General features: G+C 41.0%; 1 protein-coding gene across 6 annotated transcripts in view; it reads left to right on the top strand.

The window, feature by feature from the left end:
• OGDH (oxoglutarate dehydrogenase) overlaps nt 1–16108 on the top strand; it is a 216877-nt gene that overhangs the window by 193168 nt on the left and 7601 nt on the right. For all 6 annotated transcript variants that reach the window (XM_033948028.1, XM_033948025.1, XM_033948029.1 and 3 more), the window contains one exon: nt 154–317. In XM_033948028.1, coding sequence (XP_033803919.1) covers nt 154–317 — 164 coding nt within the window. The remainder of the gene's footprint in view (nt 1–153; nt 318–16108) is intronic.

The raw sequence follows: 16108 nt of genomic DNA, 5'->3' as shown, positions 1-16108 counted from the left end.
AACACCCATGCTTGACCAACTTTATAGAACTACATCCTCCGTATCACAGCTTGATTGGGGGCAGGAGATTAGCCTTGACCAACAAAGTTTAGAATAGAACTCTGTTCTTTTGACATGTGGCATTCTTCTATGTTAACTCTGGTTTTGTGGCAGGAACACACTTCTTACGCATAATCCCAGACAGCGGTCCTGCCTCTGAGAATCCTGCAAATGTAAAGAGACTGATCTTCTGTACTGGCAAGGTGTATTATGATCTCACCAGAGAACGCAAAGCTCGTGAAATGGAAAGTGATGTGGCCATTGTCCGTGTGGAGCAGGTGAGTTTTTTTCAGGTTACTTGGTGAAATCTGGGGACACTTTGCTGTTTGTACACCCTCAGAATGTTACATTACATTACATTACATAAGTGATTTCTATTCCGCTTGTGCCTTGCGGTTCTAAGCGGATTACATGTTAGAAGACTGGACATTTCCAGTAGCATTGCAGTACATATAAACAAGAATGCGTTAAGTTACAATTGTTGTTCTGGACTTTTCCAGGATAAATTGGTAGTAGATAGTAGATAGTGATAGGTTGTTTAGACGAATAGAGATAATATTGTCCGGATTCTGTTGTTTAGACGAGTAGAGATAATACTGTTCGGATTTGGGTGTTGCTGGTGGTGGTGTTTGGGTAGTCATGAGAGCATTATCTTAAACTTTTGTGAGGTTATGATGATGGGAAGTGTTTTTTGAAGAGATGAGTTTTGATTTCTTTTCGGAATGCTTTAATGTCTATTGATTTGGTCAGTAGATTGGTGATGGTAGTATCGATCTTTGCTGCCTGTGTCGCTAAAAGGCTGTCATATAGTTTCTTTCGTCGTGTTCCTTTGAGAGGGGGGTGAGTGAATAGGCTCTGGGTTCTCCTTGATCTGTGTGATCTATTCGAGTCCACCTTTGAATCCCTGGGCCCCATAGTCTGGAATAGTCTACCCGTATACTTACGTCAAATTCCCTCCTATTAAAGCTTCAGAAGAATGTCAAAGACTTATCTTTTCTCCTCATAATGACTGATCTCTACCCGATTCACTCCTTTAGAATTTAATTGCTTATGAAACAACTGACCCCAATCTTATTGTAAGCCGCAATGATTCCTAGTTGAAGATTGCAGGATATAAGAAATGATATGGTATAGTACACATTGAACCATGGGGCTTACATAGTTCAGCATAAGGATACATGTGTGGATTAATAGGCAAATTATGCAGGTTCCAGAAGATATCAACACTTATGCTATCATCTTTTATCCCTCCTCTCACAAACTCAGGTAGTGCTGATGTTGTTACCTACTACTATTAATTATTTCTAGAGCATTACCAGATATACATAGTGCTGTAGAGTCGCCAAGGAGACAGTCCTTTCTCGAGTGAGCTTACAATCTAAACAATCAAGACAGACAAACAGGATGCCAGGGTAGGGATTATAGTTAAAGGGGATCGTTAAACTGCCCTTTTTGTCCCATTTGTGTGAAGTAAATTTATATGTCTTGTTATGTGTCTTATTAATCTACCCTGGTCTTGTTTAGTATTTCTAATTTTAATTTGTTTTTATGGAATTTTTTACTTTGTACACCGCTTAGAAATTTGATTAAGCAGTATAAAATTTTTTTTTAATAAACTTTAAACTTGAGTAGGGTTATGAGTTGAAGGCTGTCTCAAAAAGGTGGGTTTTCAGCATAATTTTAAACAAGGGGAAGGGGCATGGTGGATGAACTCGGTTTAATTCCAAGCATATGGGGCAGTAAGCTGAAAAGAATGAAGTCTGGAGGAGAAGGGTACAGATAAAAGCAATTTATCTGATGAATGGAGTTCTCAGGGAGTTATTTATATAAGAAGAGACCAAAGAGGAGAGATACTGAGGGACTGCAGAACGAACACATTTGTAGGTTAGTAATGGGAGTTTGAACTGTATGCGAAGGTGGATAGGAAGCCAGTGAAGTGATTTGAGGAGAGAGGTGAGGTTAGTGCAGTTTTAAGCTTTTCGCTAGAGGAGAACAAGTATGTGGGTCTAGGCATGTGTGACTGTTTTCTATGTGTGCTTCTGTTATTGGATTTAATCCAGTTCCTTTGTTTTTGCTTTCAGTATACATTACAGTTGTACTCCTGTAAATATGAAATTGATCTGGCTCTGGATTTTTGAACATCTGCCTGAAAAAAGTGGCGCTATGGCTAAGTTAAAGCTAATTTAGGCAAAGAGCAAATTAATATGGCTGCACCTTCCACATTAAACCTAAATCTGTTTGGCACAGTTGGAATCCCAGTTAAAAATGGATGTACAAATTTATTCCATGATTAACACCACATTTGTGTGTGTTAGATAAGACTGCTGAGGCCATGATTTTGCTCAGTACAGCAGCAAGGATTCCTGTCAGGATGATAAAATATGATCATGTGTTAGCAGTGGAGGTCCTGAAAAATTGCTAACTGATTGAGTGGAGGATTGCATTTAGATATTGACAACATCTTAAAGCTGGTGTTGGCTGATGACATCTCATACATACAGACATACACCTTCCTAGGTTTTGTTCACCTAAACAAGACTTGTTTGAGATTTTATCTTTGTCTGCAACTAAACTGGCTGCTTATACCAGTGAGAACACTTTTAATCTAAACTGGCTGCTACAATGAACTCTGTTGTCTAGTTCTATGAGTGGAGCACACTGCCTGAACTAATTTGAATGGAGACTTGACTGCATGTTTTCTGAAAAATTAAAAGCATTTTGGTTTGTGCAAACTTTCCTGGATTAATTTAATTTATAGTAGAACATTCATATATAACTTGACTATATTTGTCTATAATGTTATTTGCAATAGTGGGGAGGGGGGTGGACTTAATTTATTAGATGATCTTGCTTTCCTATATTGTGTTTTATTGTTAGATATTGCCTTGTAATTTATAAGGCAGAATATAAGATTAAAGGTATAAATAAATGGTTGTCTCTGTGGCCTGAAATCCTAAGTAGCAATCAGAGAAGGACTGGTTCCTATGTCCCCTGCAGAGGAGTGCTAAGAGTTTGGAATTAGGCAGTGTCCTAATGGTTACTTCTAGTGCAGTGTATCTGGTGGTCCTAAACCATAGGGTCTTGTATCTGAACCCGCAAGTTGCTTGCAGAAAACTGTCAATTATGTTTTCAATTCCATCTCCTTCCATTGGAGCTTTTCCTGCCCCCTCAGTTTGTTTTCTGCAAGCAGGTTGCTCAGAAGTGTTTCTGATCCACTCTGCAGTTTTATTATTTTCAGGTCTTTTTTTCCTCAGTATTTAGAATATTGTGTATAATTCTAGAGGACGCACCTTCAAAAAGACATTAAAAAGATGGAGTCAGTCCAGAGGAAGACTACTAAAATGGTGTGTGGTATTCGTCATAAGGCATATGGGGACAGACTTAAAGATCTCAATCTGTATACTTTGGAGGAAAGGCAGGAGAGGGGAGACATGATAAAGACATTTAAATACCTATATGATGTAAATGCGCATGAGTCGAGACTCTTTCATTTGAAAGAAAGCTCTGGAATGAGAGGGCATAGGATGACGTTAAGAGGTGATAGGCTCAGGAGTAATCTAAGGAAATACTTTATTATAGAAAGGGTGGTAGATGTGTGGAACAGTCTCTCGGAAGTGGTGGTGGAGACAGAGACTGTATCCGAATTCAAGAAAGCCTGGGATAGGCACATGGGATCTCTTAGAGAGAGGAAGAGATAATGATTACTACGGATGGGCAGACTGGATGGGCCATTTGGCCTTTATCTGCCATCATGCTTCTATGAATCCAAAATATTTGGAGGTTCGGTGCCCAGAGGTTTCCACTTCTTGGGACTTCTGCCTGGGAAAAGATGCAGACTCACACTGCGGCCGTCTGCTGCTAGCAGGATCAGACATTGGGGACACCTAGCTAGCCAGCCCACTGGTGTTTGTTATAGCTCAGGGGTTGTCCCTTGCATAGCTGCTTGCATCCCTGATTTAGTCAGGAGTTTTGAGCGCAAACGTTTTTGGGCTTCTTCTCGGCTTGGCCGAGATTAATAATGGGCCGACTGCATGGTTCTCCCCCTCCCCTTTTTGCAATGAGGTTTTATGGGGTTGAGACTTAGTCCAACTGGCAGCCCAAAGCCCAGGTTCGTTCAGTGAACCTGTGAGGCATATCTCTTCTCCATTTGTTCCAGCTGAGTTCCTAAGCTGAAGCAGGCAGTCACCACATGGCACAGTGATTAAGGCTATTATAATCTAAGGGTAAAATTGAGGGAGGTCTTCAAAAGTCGAGTTTGAAGGGTTCTGCAACCAGAGCCTAGGTTCCCCTCCTTTAAAACCCCTTTCCTTGTGTTTTTTTATCCATTAGGAAGGTCTCCATGGGCTGTTCTTGGTGTGATTTTTCTAGCAGCAGCCATCTTGAATTTTAAACAATCCTTTTTTTCTAAAGTCTTCATCTGCCTCAAAACCCTTCAATTTTGCTTAAAATCAACAGGGATGCACTCCTCAGGCCTTTTAACCCCATATCATGCCAGCTTTGTGATGGACAGTTAGTTGAGGAGCATCCATGTCCCACGTGCAGCAGAGGGCGTGGGAAAGGCGGGAGCCTTGGGCTCAGCCTCCTTTGATTCATCCATGGCTGGGAATCTGCAGGAGGTGTGTTTGCATGGGAAGAGACCCTTTCCAGAGCCCTCCATAGGTGCAATGGTCAAGCATAGATGCCTGGGGGGGCACACAGAGCCCAGGAGGACCGGCGGGTGGTCCTTGCCAGGGTCCTCAAGACCCTCAGTTCACCCCGGATTTTGTGAGCCTCATATGGAATGCCTGTTTGAACTGCTGAAACTCTCAGCATCTGTTTGCAGTGCACCAGAAGCGGTGGCGCAGGGGAGCTCCCCTCAGAAGGCACCCCAACTAGATGAGGACAGGATGAAGGCTTGGACCAGGAGGTTCAATCTGACATAGAATGGAAAGTCCAATTCCATGCCTCTATTGTCCCCAGGATGAAGTTTCACTGGCAGTCTAGCTCAGTGAAGAAGAGCTGCTGTCCAGAAACAACAGTGGCCTTCGACCGGGGGGATGACCCCCATGATGTGCCGGCTTTTCAAAGCCTAGGTTCTTTCCAGCATTATTGTTGCCTCACTGAGAGAGCTGAAGTTGGAAGTTCCTAGTTCCTTCATCTCAGTTATGAGCAGCTCGGTGGCTCAGTCAGCGTGCTTTTCCTCATATCCAGACATCAGTAAATTAGTCATGGACCACTTGGAGTTTTCAGAGGGGTCCCTGCAGGAGCTAAGGCCAAGCTTTACCTGATGGCTTTGGATTTCCAGTAGCTGTTCAGCCAAAGGTGGATTCACTGGTAGCACAGGCCGCCAAACACACCTCCCTGCCTTGTGAGGGTGGTGTGACGTTAAAGGATTTGCAGGACCGTAAAGTGGACTTGCTCCTGAAGAGGCAATTTAAAGCTTTAGCCTTAGTGATTAAGGCAGTAGCTGCAACTTCCTTTGTGGCACGTGCTTGCCACACATGACTTTCTTGAACATCAGTCCCGGAAGTTGACGAGGATCCCTAAATGCTCCTAGCTAGGGTTAATTATATTGTGGATGCTCTGTATGATCTCATCGGAATTATGCGATCTCTGCTCAGTGGATTCTCTGGATCAGACAATGGGCAGAAGGTTCTGCCTCTAAAGCTATACTGAGCAGGCTTCCCTTTAAGGGACAGATGTTATTTGGCAAGGGTTTGGATGACCTGATGTTAGTGTTGCAGACCGTCATCCTAAGGCCTTAACAAACAGCAGATTCTGGATGGCTCGGGGTCCAGAAAAGGGTAATTTTCAAGGTTCTCAAAGATTCCTTTCTTCTGCAGCAAGCCAAACTACATTAGCAGTCTTTTCAGGGATCACATCCAGAGGTCCAGTGGTGGCAGGAGACAATAGGCCTTGGGCTCTCACTTCTCTCCAGCCTCTAAGAAATCACAATGATGCTAGGACAGGGGCTGAGGTCCCCAAGATAGGGAGCAGGCTGTCAGCCTTCTGGTCGATCTGGGCTTAGATTAGCACTGACCATTGGGCCTTGGAAGTTTTCAGGGCAGTTAACACAATTGAGTTTGGTGCCCCCCTTCCAAACCACCTTGTAGATTCTCTGGCCGGCTGACCAAAAAGCTCTTAATTACATAGCCTCTGTAACCTATCAAATAAGTTTTCAAAAGTTTACAAAAAAAGACAATAGGATCTAGATGTTATAATTTGAATGAGTAAACTATTTCAGACTTTTGCACTTTGATAACCAAATGATAGCTGATAATAGTTTTTATATTTATCTCCCTTCAAAGATGGATAAGAGATTAAATTACTCATAGTGGACCATAAATTTTTATAACAGGTGGATTTTGTGCTAACAAAGATTTAAATACTATACAGGTGATTTAAATGAATTAGCAGCCAGTGAAGATCCCTCATAAGGAGTGAAACTCTAGCAAATTTCTTTGCACCACAAATCAGTGTTGCTGCTATGTTTTGTAGCAATTGCAGTTTTCTCTGAAATTTCAAAGCAATGTCTTTATACAATGAATTGCAATAGTCTTAAGTGAGGTAACAAAATTGCTTGTGATACATTCTAAAAACAGAATTCAAAGATGGTTGTACCACTTAGTTGCTGAAGTTTAAAGAAAAAAATTTTAACAAGTGAATTAATCTGATCTTTCATAGATACCTTTGAGACATTTAAATACCTACATGGTATAAATGCACAAGAGGCAAGTCTTTCAAGTTTTGTTAAAATTTGATGTACACGCAATATCAAACATTTCAATGCATATTACAAATTAAAAAGGGGACAAATGATAAGACAATTTTTTACGGAAAAAAAAAAAAAAATATATATATATATACAAATTTATAACGATACAAAGGGAAAGGGGGATGAACTACAATCATTGAAGAAAAGGAAGAAACATCTATGGGTAACACATCAGAGGAGGGGGGGAAGACAAATGAAGATAAAGAAGTAGAGAAAATAAAAAGAAGGAGGAATAAGGGAGGAAGATTTAAGTCCTGTGAATAAGGATTGATTGAAACTGGGTATAACTATAAGCGAGTTATCTTATCTATGTCTCTTATGCATCTTTATAGAAAAAGCTTTTCAAAAGACTTTTGAATTTTTCTAATGAGGGTTCGGGAAGCTCTGGAATGAAAGGGCATAGGATGAAGTTAAGAGGTGATGGGTTCAGGAATAATCTAAGGAAATATTTTTTTTACAGAAAGGGTGGTAGATGTATGGAACAGTCTTTCGGTAGAAGTGGTAGAGACAGAGACTGTCTGAATTCAAGAAGGCCTGGGATAGTCACGTGGGATCTCTCGGAGAGAGGAAAGATAATGGTTACTGCGGATGGGCAGACTAGATGGGCCATTTGGCCTTTATCTGCCATCATGTTTCTATGAATCCAAAATATCCTCCAAGACCTTCAATTTATCTATTTGAAAGATCTCCCCTATATTCAAAGTCAAACATTTCTGTAGGACTGAATCATAGTTAAAAACCAAAAACAGTCTACCAATTCCACAGCAAGGAGGTGAAACCAGAAACAAAGGTGAAGTCACTGTGGAATAGAAGTTCCAGATGCAGGTGTTTATTAGTGTTCAAGCATATAAAATAATCCACATTGGATATCAAAAGTTCATGCCCAGACAACAGTCCACATATGATGGCAATTGTGTGGACCCAACACGAACCGTTTTTCAGCTATAATGGCCTTCCTCAGAGGTTCTAAAAAAGTATATAAGTATGTGTAATGAACAAAAAATGCATTTAAGGGATTAAATAGTGAAATGAAAAAAATGGATGCGATAGAAAGGCAAAAAATAGCAATAGATTAAGAAGTGCCATATTTTGTGGAAAGGATATAATGGAGAGCAGGGAAGTCGGTGATGATAAAAAGGGTATTAAATGTATGGTGATGTGAATACTGAAAATATGTGATAAACTGGTGGAAACGCTATGGGGCTCACAATTGAAACTGAAATATGTCTAAATTCTGCCCAAGTCAGCACTTGGACAATCTAAAAGACAGTTGTCCAAGTGCCGATAATCAAAATGGCTTTTTAGACGTATTCCGGGACTTTTTAGGCCTCTGAATGCTGCTGTGCGCCCAGAGCTGAAAGGGGTGTTTTTGGAGGAGTGGTTAGGGAGGGATGTGGGCCTATCTAGACTTAGTCCTCCTGCAGGGATAATCGAAGGTTTGACAAGCCTAGACGGAACTTATACGTTGTGATTTAGACAATGTAAAGACATGTATAAGTGCCCAAAAGTTATCCAAAATGACCAGATAACTACTACAGGGACAAAGTAAAGACCCCTACACACTCCCGCTGTGTTCACTTACCCTGTCGCACCCCCACAAAGTTCAGAATAAAAACGTACATACCTGCCTCCGGAACATGAGAACCTGGCATAGGAAAGCCTAGTAGAGCTGCACAGAGGTGGCTTAAGTAGTCTATGGGGTGGGCTAGTGAACCATACAGAGGACCCAGGCCCATAAGCCACTCTTACATCAATGGTAGAAAATGTGAGCCCCCCCCCCAAAACCCTACTGTACTGCCATATAGTTGGCACCTGCAGCCATAAGGGCTATTGGTGTTGTAGACAAGTAGGTATAGTGGGTTTTGGGGGGGGGGGCTCACCATAACCTATAAGGGAGTTGTGGTGAGATTTTTATATGGCATCCTTTTTGTGAAGTTCACAGCAGTGCCCTGTGAGGTACCCCACTGCTCTGTTGCCATGTCTAGGTGGCCAGTCCATCACAGTGCTGGCCCCTCCCACATCCAGATGACCTTATTCTGGATGTTTCAGACTTGGGACAAATTTTTGTTTGAGAATTTGATGTAAAGAAGACGTACTGGCAGTCTGGATGATCAAACTCCTGGACTTACAGATAGATTAATTTTGAAAAAAAAATATTTTGGATGTACTTTGCGAGCATGGACATTTTGCCGCTGCCGACTTTGGTTTCACACACAACTGTACTTCTTATGATGAATGAAAGAATATTGTGAATCTGTACGTTTTATCTATCATGATTTAATCACAAGACTCCTGAGGCAGGCCCACTTGGGCCAAAACACGATCGTGTCGAGTTAATCACAATAAAAAGAGACTGAACATCAATTGGTCACCTTTGTTGTTGTTTCTTGCAATAAAAAGTAAATAACATAGCAATAAAGATAACTTTTTATAGTTATAAAATCACTAGAAACCAATGGCAAATCTCCCCCAACCAATGGCAAATCTCCCCCAACATAGCCAATATCTGGCAAGCCAAACAAGGGGAGAATGCTCAAAAAGCTTTCATAAAATAGCAGAATACCATTTTCCTTGTAAATGAAAATCCTGTATCATTGCTTCCATCAATATTCAAACCCATGAATGGTTATGGGGCACATCCATCAGTCAGGAAGCCACCAAATTAATGGGATCTTAACATGGTTCTAACTAAACTCAGGACCCCACTCTTTCTGAGCTTATGAAATCAGCAAAATAGAAGTTCCTGTGAAGAAAAGTTCTCCTTTTATTTGACAGTACCTTCAGCTTGCACAGTAAGCAAACCACAAACATTCATCCTACAGTTTTTCTAATCAAGTTTCAAGGTTTATGGTGGTCACGTGACCGGCTACGAGATGGCTGCCTGACTCGTTCACTCACTCCAGCCTACTTCTTAAACACGGCATCCGGCGCATTTAACGGCTCCTTTCAGGTCAGCAAACTTTTGCTAAACCTTCCCCGATGGCTACTAAATCTAATAAGCCGGATGGATCGGCTGCGTCTGGCCCCCACGCCGCTCCGAACGCATCAAAGCGTTCTAAACACGAGCCTCCGTCCCCGGACAAGGCCTCATCCAAACTCCTCGTGGCTGACGCGTCCCTGCCTCACGAGCTGCAAATCTTACAGGGGCTCATGCATGAGAATTTAGCCGCGACTGCGGACATAAAAGCGGAGCTTAGTACAATTACCCTGCAATTTAAACAACTAGAAGCCCGACTAGACCTATCGGAAGAACGCCTGACCGCCCATGATGCCCAGCTCCTAACCATGCAACGTGGTCTGCATAAAATAGATCTCATACAGAAAGATTTGGACGACATGTCTAATCGAATGAGACACAGTAATGTACGAATCATTGGCTTACCAGAGTCTGCTGAGGGGAAAGATATCACTGCATACTTGCATTCTCTCCTTCCATCCCTTCTAAACATCTAATTCTCCCCTGCTCTAGAGATAGAGAGAGCACACCGTGTACCCTCTGGCCCTCCTATACCATCTAAACCACCGAGACCTGTGGTTTTCAAGCTTCTCCGGTACCCTCATGCCCTTCAAATACTGCAAACTGCCAAAATCAAACAACCTCTTCTTGTGGATGGCAAAAAAATCTTGCTTGTACCTGATCTCTCTAAGAACACAGCTCAAAAAAGAAAAGCTTTTTTAGCTATGCGACCTCAACTCAAACATATTGGAGCACAGTATGGATTATTCTATCCGGCCAGGATGAGAATTACCTACCGAAATTCTACCAAAAATTTTGATGAACCCACTGAATTGCAAAAATACCTTGATGACAATATTGGAGCCATGACTTGAATTTTGCTGTTGCTTCCAACATGCTTTCAACAATATGCTTCAGGCTGGATGCACTCTGATTTGAATTTCCATTAGTGGCTGGAGCTTTGGACGCGAGTTAAGTGTCTCTCGTAATGTAATGTAATGTAATGTAATTTATTTCTTATATACCGCTACATCCGTTAGGTTCTAAGCGGTTTACAGAAAATATACATTAAGATTAGAAATAAGAAAGGTACTTGAAAAATTCCCTTACTGTCCCGAAGGCTCACAATCTAACTAAAGTACCTGGAGGGTAATAGAGAAGTGAAAAGTAGAGTTAGAGGAAAAATAAAAATAAAATAAACATTTTAACAAGACAGCATTGATCTAAATACTTTGGAAGGTAGAAGAGAGGAGAGAAAGGAATAGAAGCAGAAGGGGGAGCCGTTGAACAGTAGAATTCTGGAGAAATTTAAATGATAGAAATAGAACAAAACAAAGACAAAAGGCAAAACAATAGATAAGATTAAAGATAAATCATAAGCTGGAAAGAAAAATAAAATAAAACTTTGTCTTCAATCCACGGTTTCAGCGTCAGTGATGAAGTGGAGCAAGTAAGTTTAGGAGGAGAGATTGACGTTTCCAGAAAGGGCTTCTTCAGGGAAGAGACTTGGCAGACAGTCCCAGGATGCCTATGTCTCCTCCCCTGCGATGTTCTCCCATCCATGCATTCCCTCCCAGACACACTGCCCGTGCCCCAGCCGCTCCAAGAAGGCTGCCCCAGATGAGGCCCACGGTGAATGTCCACATATGTCCCCATCTACAGTATCTACTTTCCCCATTTTATATGCCAAACTACATTGCCTGTTTTTTATGGCTGCACTTTATTATTTCTTTTTACTCAGAGCCTGGCATTGTTTCCTGCCTCCTTTTTTTCCATTTTTTTGATCTATGTATACTCCTGCACTCTACTACAGCTATGATCCGAGGACACCCCATGTACCCCTATGAGCATTTCCTCTTTTTGGGACCTACAACTCTTTTTGGGATGCCTCTGTCTGCTCCTACCTCTCTGACATTATGGTCAAGCTAAACATTGTTTCCCTTAATGTTAAGGGTCTATCTAGTCCATTAAAACGAAAGAAAATACTACAATATTTTAAACATCTAGGGGCAGATATATGCCTCCTACAAGAGACGCATGTTAACCTTACAGAAGCACAGAAGCTTATTGCAGGATGGATCCAGCATTGCTTTGCTGCTCCCGCCTTGGGAAAAAAAAACGGGGTTATCACTCTCATTCGCAAATCACTCAACTTTCAACTGACCGTTCACTGACCTTTGATCCCATGGGCAGATGGTCCTATATCGAGGGCACAATTGATGGCAAACCACTGAATATATTGAACCTGTATGCACCGAACTCCGATGACCCCTCTTTCTTTCAGGATTTTCACTCCATTTCCCATACCTCTTTTTCAGAACACACTATCATTGCTGGAGACTTTAATTTCCCATTGGACCCTTTTCTTGATAGATCCTCTCTCTGCCGACCTGCCAAACTCAGGGTCCGCTCGACTCTTTCCAATTTAATGCAAACGTATGGCTGGACTGACCTTTGGAGAATTTTTCATCCCACCACCAAGGACTTCACATTCTACTCAGCGCCCCCCAAATCATACTCCAGGATTGACTACTTCTTAACATCCAAAGACATTTTAAATATCACATCTGCCACTACTATCCACGACATATCTATCTCCGACCATGCCGCCATATCTTGCTCTCTCAACTGGTCTGCTGATAAGTCATATCGCTCATGGAGAATGAACACTCAACTGTTAGGCAATGAAGAGTTTATATCTTATATCACTGCTGAATCAGATGCTTTCTTCGCTAGAAATGAATCCTCCGTATCCAATTATGCTACTGTCTGGGAATCCTATAAAGTCTGGCTACGAGGTGAATGTATCAGCTATACAGCTCACCAACTCAAGACTAAAAGAGCCAAGCTTCATAGTCTAGAACAGGAAATTCATTCCCTGGAATCTCAACTATATAACTCCTTTGACTCTACTCTCTACAAATCTTTACAACAACTTAAATTCCGATACAATGAGATCTTTAGTACATCTGTGTCTGTCTCCATGTTCCGCCAATCAGCTACATATTATGCTACCTCCAACAAGGCGGGACATCAACTAGCTTCTTACCTTAAAGGACAAAGATCCAAACACCGAATTTCTCATATCAAATCGCCTTCTGGCATGACTTATACTAAAACTTCTGACATACTTAAGGAATTCCACTCCTTTTATGCCTCTCTATACACTTCGGAAGCCGCTTGTTCAGAAGATATCATATCTGACTTCCTACAATCTGCACATCTACCATCCATTGCCTCATCTCATCACGAACCTCTACGACAACCTGTTTCTGCAGATGAAGTACAACGTGCCATTTCCTCTATGGCTTCCTCCAAAGCGCCAGGACCGGATGGCCTCCCTGCGGAATTCTTTAAAACTTTTTCAATGTCCTTAATTCCATGCCTTTTATCTTACTACCAGTCTATCATTGCTTCTCCCAACTGCCTCTCCCGCTTTCATGAAGCTAGTATCATTGTTCTTCCAAAACCCAACAGAGATGCTCAGTTGGTCAAAAATTATAGGCCCATTTCTCTACTAAATTTGGACTATAAGATATTTGCAAAAATTTTAGTTCATCGATTAGAGTCTGTTATACCTTCCCTTATACACAGAGATCAAGTTGGTTTTTTGAAGGGACGATACGGTGCTGATAACACTAGATTATTATGTCATATACTGCATTCCACTCTGTCAAAGGATCAACCATACTTGGTAGCTTCTCTTGATGCTGAGAAGGCCTTTGACAGGGTGGAATGGAATTACCTCTTTTGTGTTCTACGACATTTTGGATTTCCTGCTGAATTTGTTCATATGGTCTCTTTACTGTACAATTCTCCTACTGCTAAGATTGTAGTTAATGATGCTCTTTCTGATTCTTTCATATTACAACGGGGTACTCGTCAAGGTTGCCCCTTATCCCCTCTATTGTTCAATTTAGCCCTCGAACCCCTTTTAGCTCATATCAGATTGTCCACCTCTATTAAGGGAATTTCCATTGCTGACCTGGAATTTAAATTATCTGTTTACGCCGATGATATCCTTCTCTACTTGTCTGATCCTGAACAATCTTTACATTCTCTTATTGTTCTTATCTCTCAATTCTCCTCTATGTCTGGCTATAAGGTCAATTGGGACAAAACTGAACTTATGCCCCTTAATGAAGCCTGCACACCCTTTGTTCTCCCATCATATCCATTTACTTGGATATCTACTGGAATGAAATACCTTGGTGTTCCATTTGATAAAGATCTTAAAATAACAGCGAATCTCATCATGGCTAAGACTGTTTCCTCAGTAAAATTATCTCTATCCAACTGGTCCCCTTTACACCTTTCTTGGTGGGGGATACTTGACACCCTTAAAATGATGGTCGTTCTGAAAATTACATACATGTTCACCATGTTTCCTCTTCTCTTTCCTAATTCTTTCTACAAACAATTGGAAAAACTTCTCTTCGACTTTTTATGGAACAATAAACCTCATAGAATATCACAAAGTAAACTTAAATCTCCTAAATCAGCTGGAGGGGTTAATTTCCCTGACCTATTTCTTTATCATCAAGCCTTTTTATTAAAACAAAGTTCTGAATGGCTACGCTCCTCTGAGTCCCTTGACTCTACATTAACCCCCAATTGGCTTTGCCTCGAAATGGCCCTCTTACATCCTATACCTTTACTTCGACTCCTCGGATCCACTCACCTACAAACAAAGCCCCCTAATCATCTACTTCTCACCTCTCTTCGAACTCTACAAGACCTAGACCGTTTACTAGACTGTCCCTGGTCTCAATCCACCTTTTGCCCATTATGGAGAAATCCTAAACTCCTGATTGGAAAACAACCGATATGGTGGCTATCTTGGACCACTCACCAGATCTGGGACATTGCTGCATTATGTCACCCTGATGACTCCTGGCTCACTTTCCATGAGCTTCAGACCAAATATGGCCTTCCTGATTCTTATTTTTATCAATGGCTGCAACTACGTTCAGCCTTACGAAAACTTCACTGTGTTCTGAAAGCTAAACGTCAACCACCGACTTTATTGACTTTCTCTAACCAATATCGTACTCTGGGTTATGCAGCATCCAAGTTTTATCACCTCCTTAAAGAATTACGATATCCACCCCTTCCCTCTGTCAAAAAGGCTTGGGAAGAAGATATTGGATGTCCTATCTCTGATCGCGACTAGTCCTCTTATCTACAATCTGTTTTTCATTCTTCTAGGTCAGCCTCCTTAACCCAGAGCTTATTCTTTCTATGCCATAGAGCTCATTGGACCCCAATTAAATCACACCGTATTAATCCTACTTTTACAAAAGAATGTTGGACATGCTCCACTGAAATAGGCTCCCTCAAACACCTACTATTCCTATGTTCCTCTGTACAATCATTTTGGTCATCACTCTGGAACACTATTTGTTCTCTCTTTCATATTGATGTGGCTCTATCATACCAAATGCTACTACTCAAGTCCTCAGCTCTTCCTTCTCCTCTCTCTTTTTCTGATGCTTTCCTATTTGACATACTCATCTCTTTAGCTTTGAAACTTCTTCTTAATTCCTGGAAAGACCTTTCTAAAGTATCCGTTTCACAATGGTGGAATCTTGTCTGCCTGACTTATAGATATGAAGCATATTTAGCTAAAAAGGGAGATAGATTTCCACAATTTCTCTCTAAATAGAAATCCCTTAAACTGTACCTCCAAGGCTCTGATTCTTAGTTATCTATTTATGTTTTATTAATGACCCTCATCCTTATTTACCTATACTTATTTCTTTACTTTTCTTTTCTTCCCTCTTTATACTTTTTCTATTATAGATAAAGGTTTACTCATGTGATTGATCCTTGTTCATATGTTGATTGCCTACAGGACTTCAGTTCTGATTGCTATATCGGTTTATTCAGATTGTTATTATACCTATCTCTCACATGATTTGTACTTGTTGTTATACATTTGCTTTGTTGCCTACAAAACTTTCAATAAATAAACATTGACTTAAAAAAAAGTTTCAAGTTTTATTTTAATTTGATGAATTGCTTATTTAGATTTACTAAGCGAGTTACAACATTAATAAAAAATATAAATATATATTTAGACATACCATTTAAAATTTTAAATGATGGGTTAGACCACAGGTGTCAAAGTCGGTCCTCGAGGGCCAGAATCCAGTCGGGTTTTCAGGATTTCCCCAATGAATCTGCATGAGATCTATTTGCATGCACTGCTTTCAATGCATATTCATTGGGGAAATCCAGAAAACCCGACTGGATTCCGGCCCTCGAGGAGGGACTTTGACACCCCTGGGTTAGACCAACAGACTTGCAGACTAATCAGTACACAAAGTAAAAAGGGATAGAACTACAATTAAATGCTT

The sequence above is a fragment of the Geotrypetes seraphini genome, chromosome 6 (assembly GCF_902459505.1).
Source record: "Geotrypetes seraphini chromosome 6, aGeoSer1.1, whole genome shotgun sequence".
In the NCBI taxonomy this organism is placed as follows: domain Eukaryota; kingdom Metazoa; phylum Chordata; class Amphibia; order Gymnophiona; family Dermophiidae; genus Geotrypetes; species Geotrypetes seraphini.
Note: the sequence above shows the minus strand (reverse complement) of the source record. Positions and strands in the feature narration are given on the sequence as shown.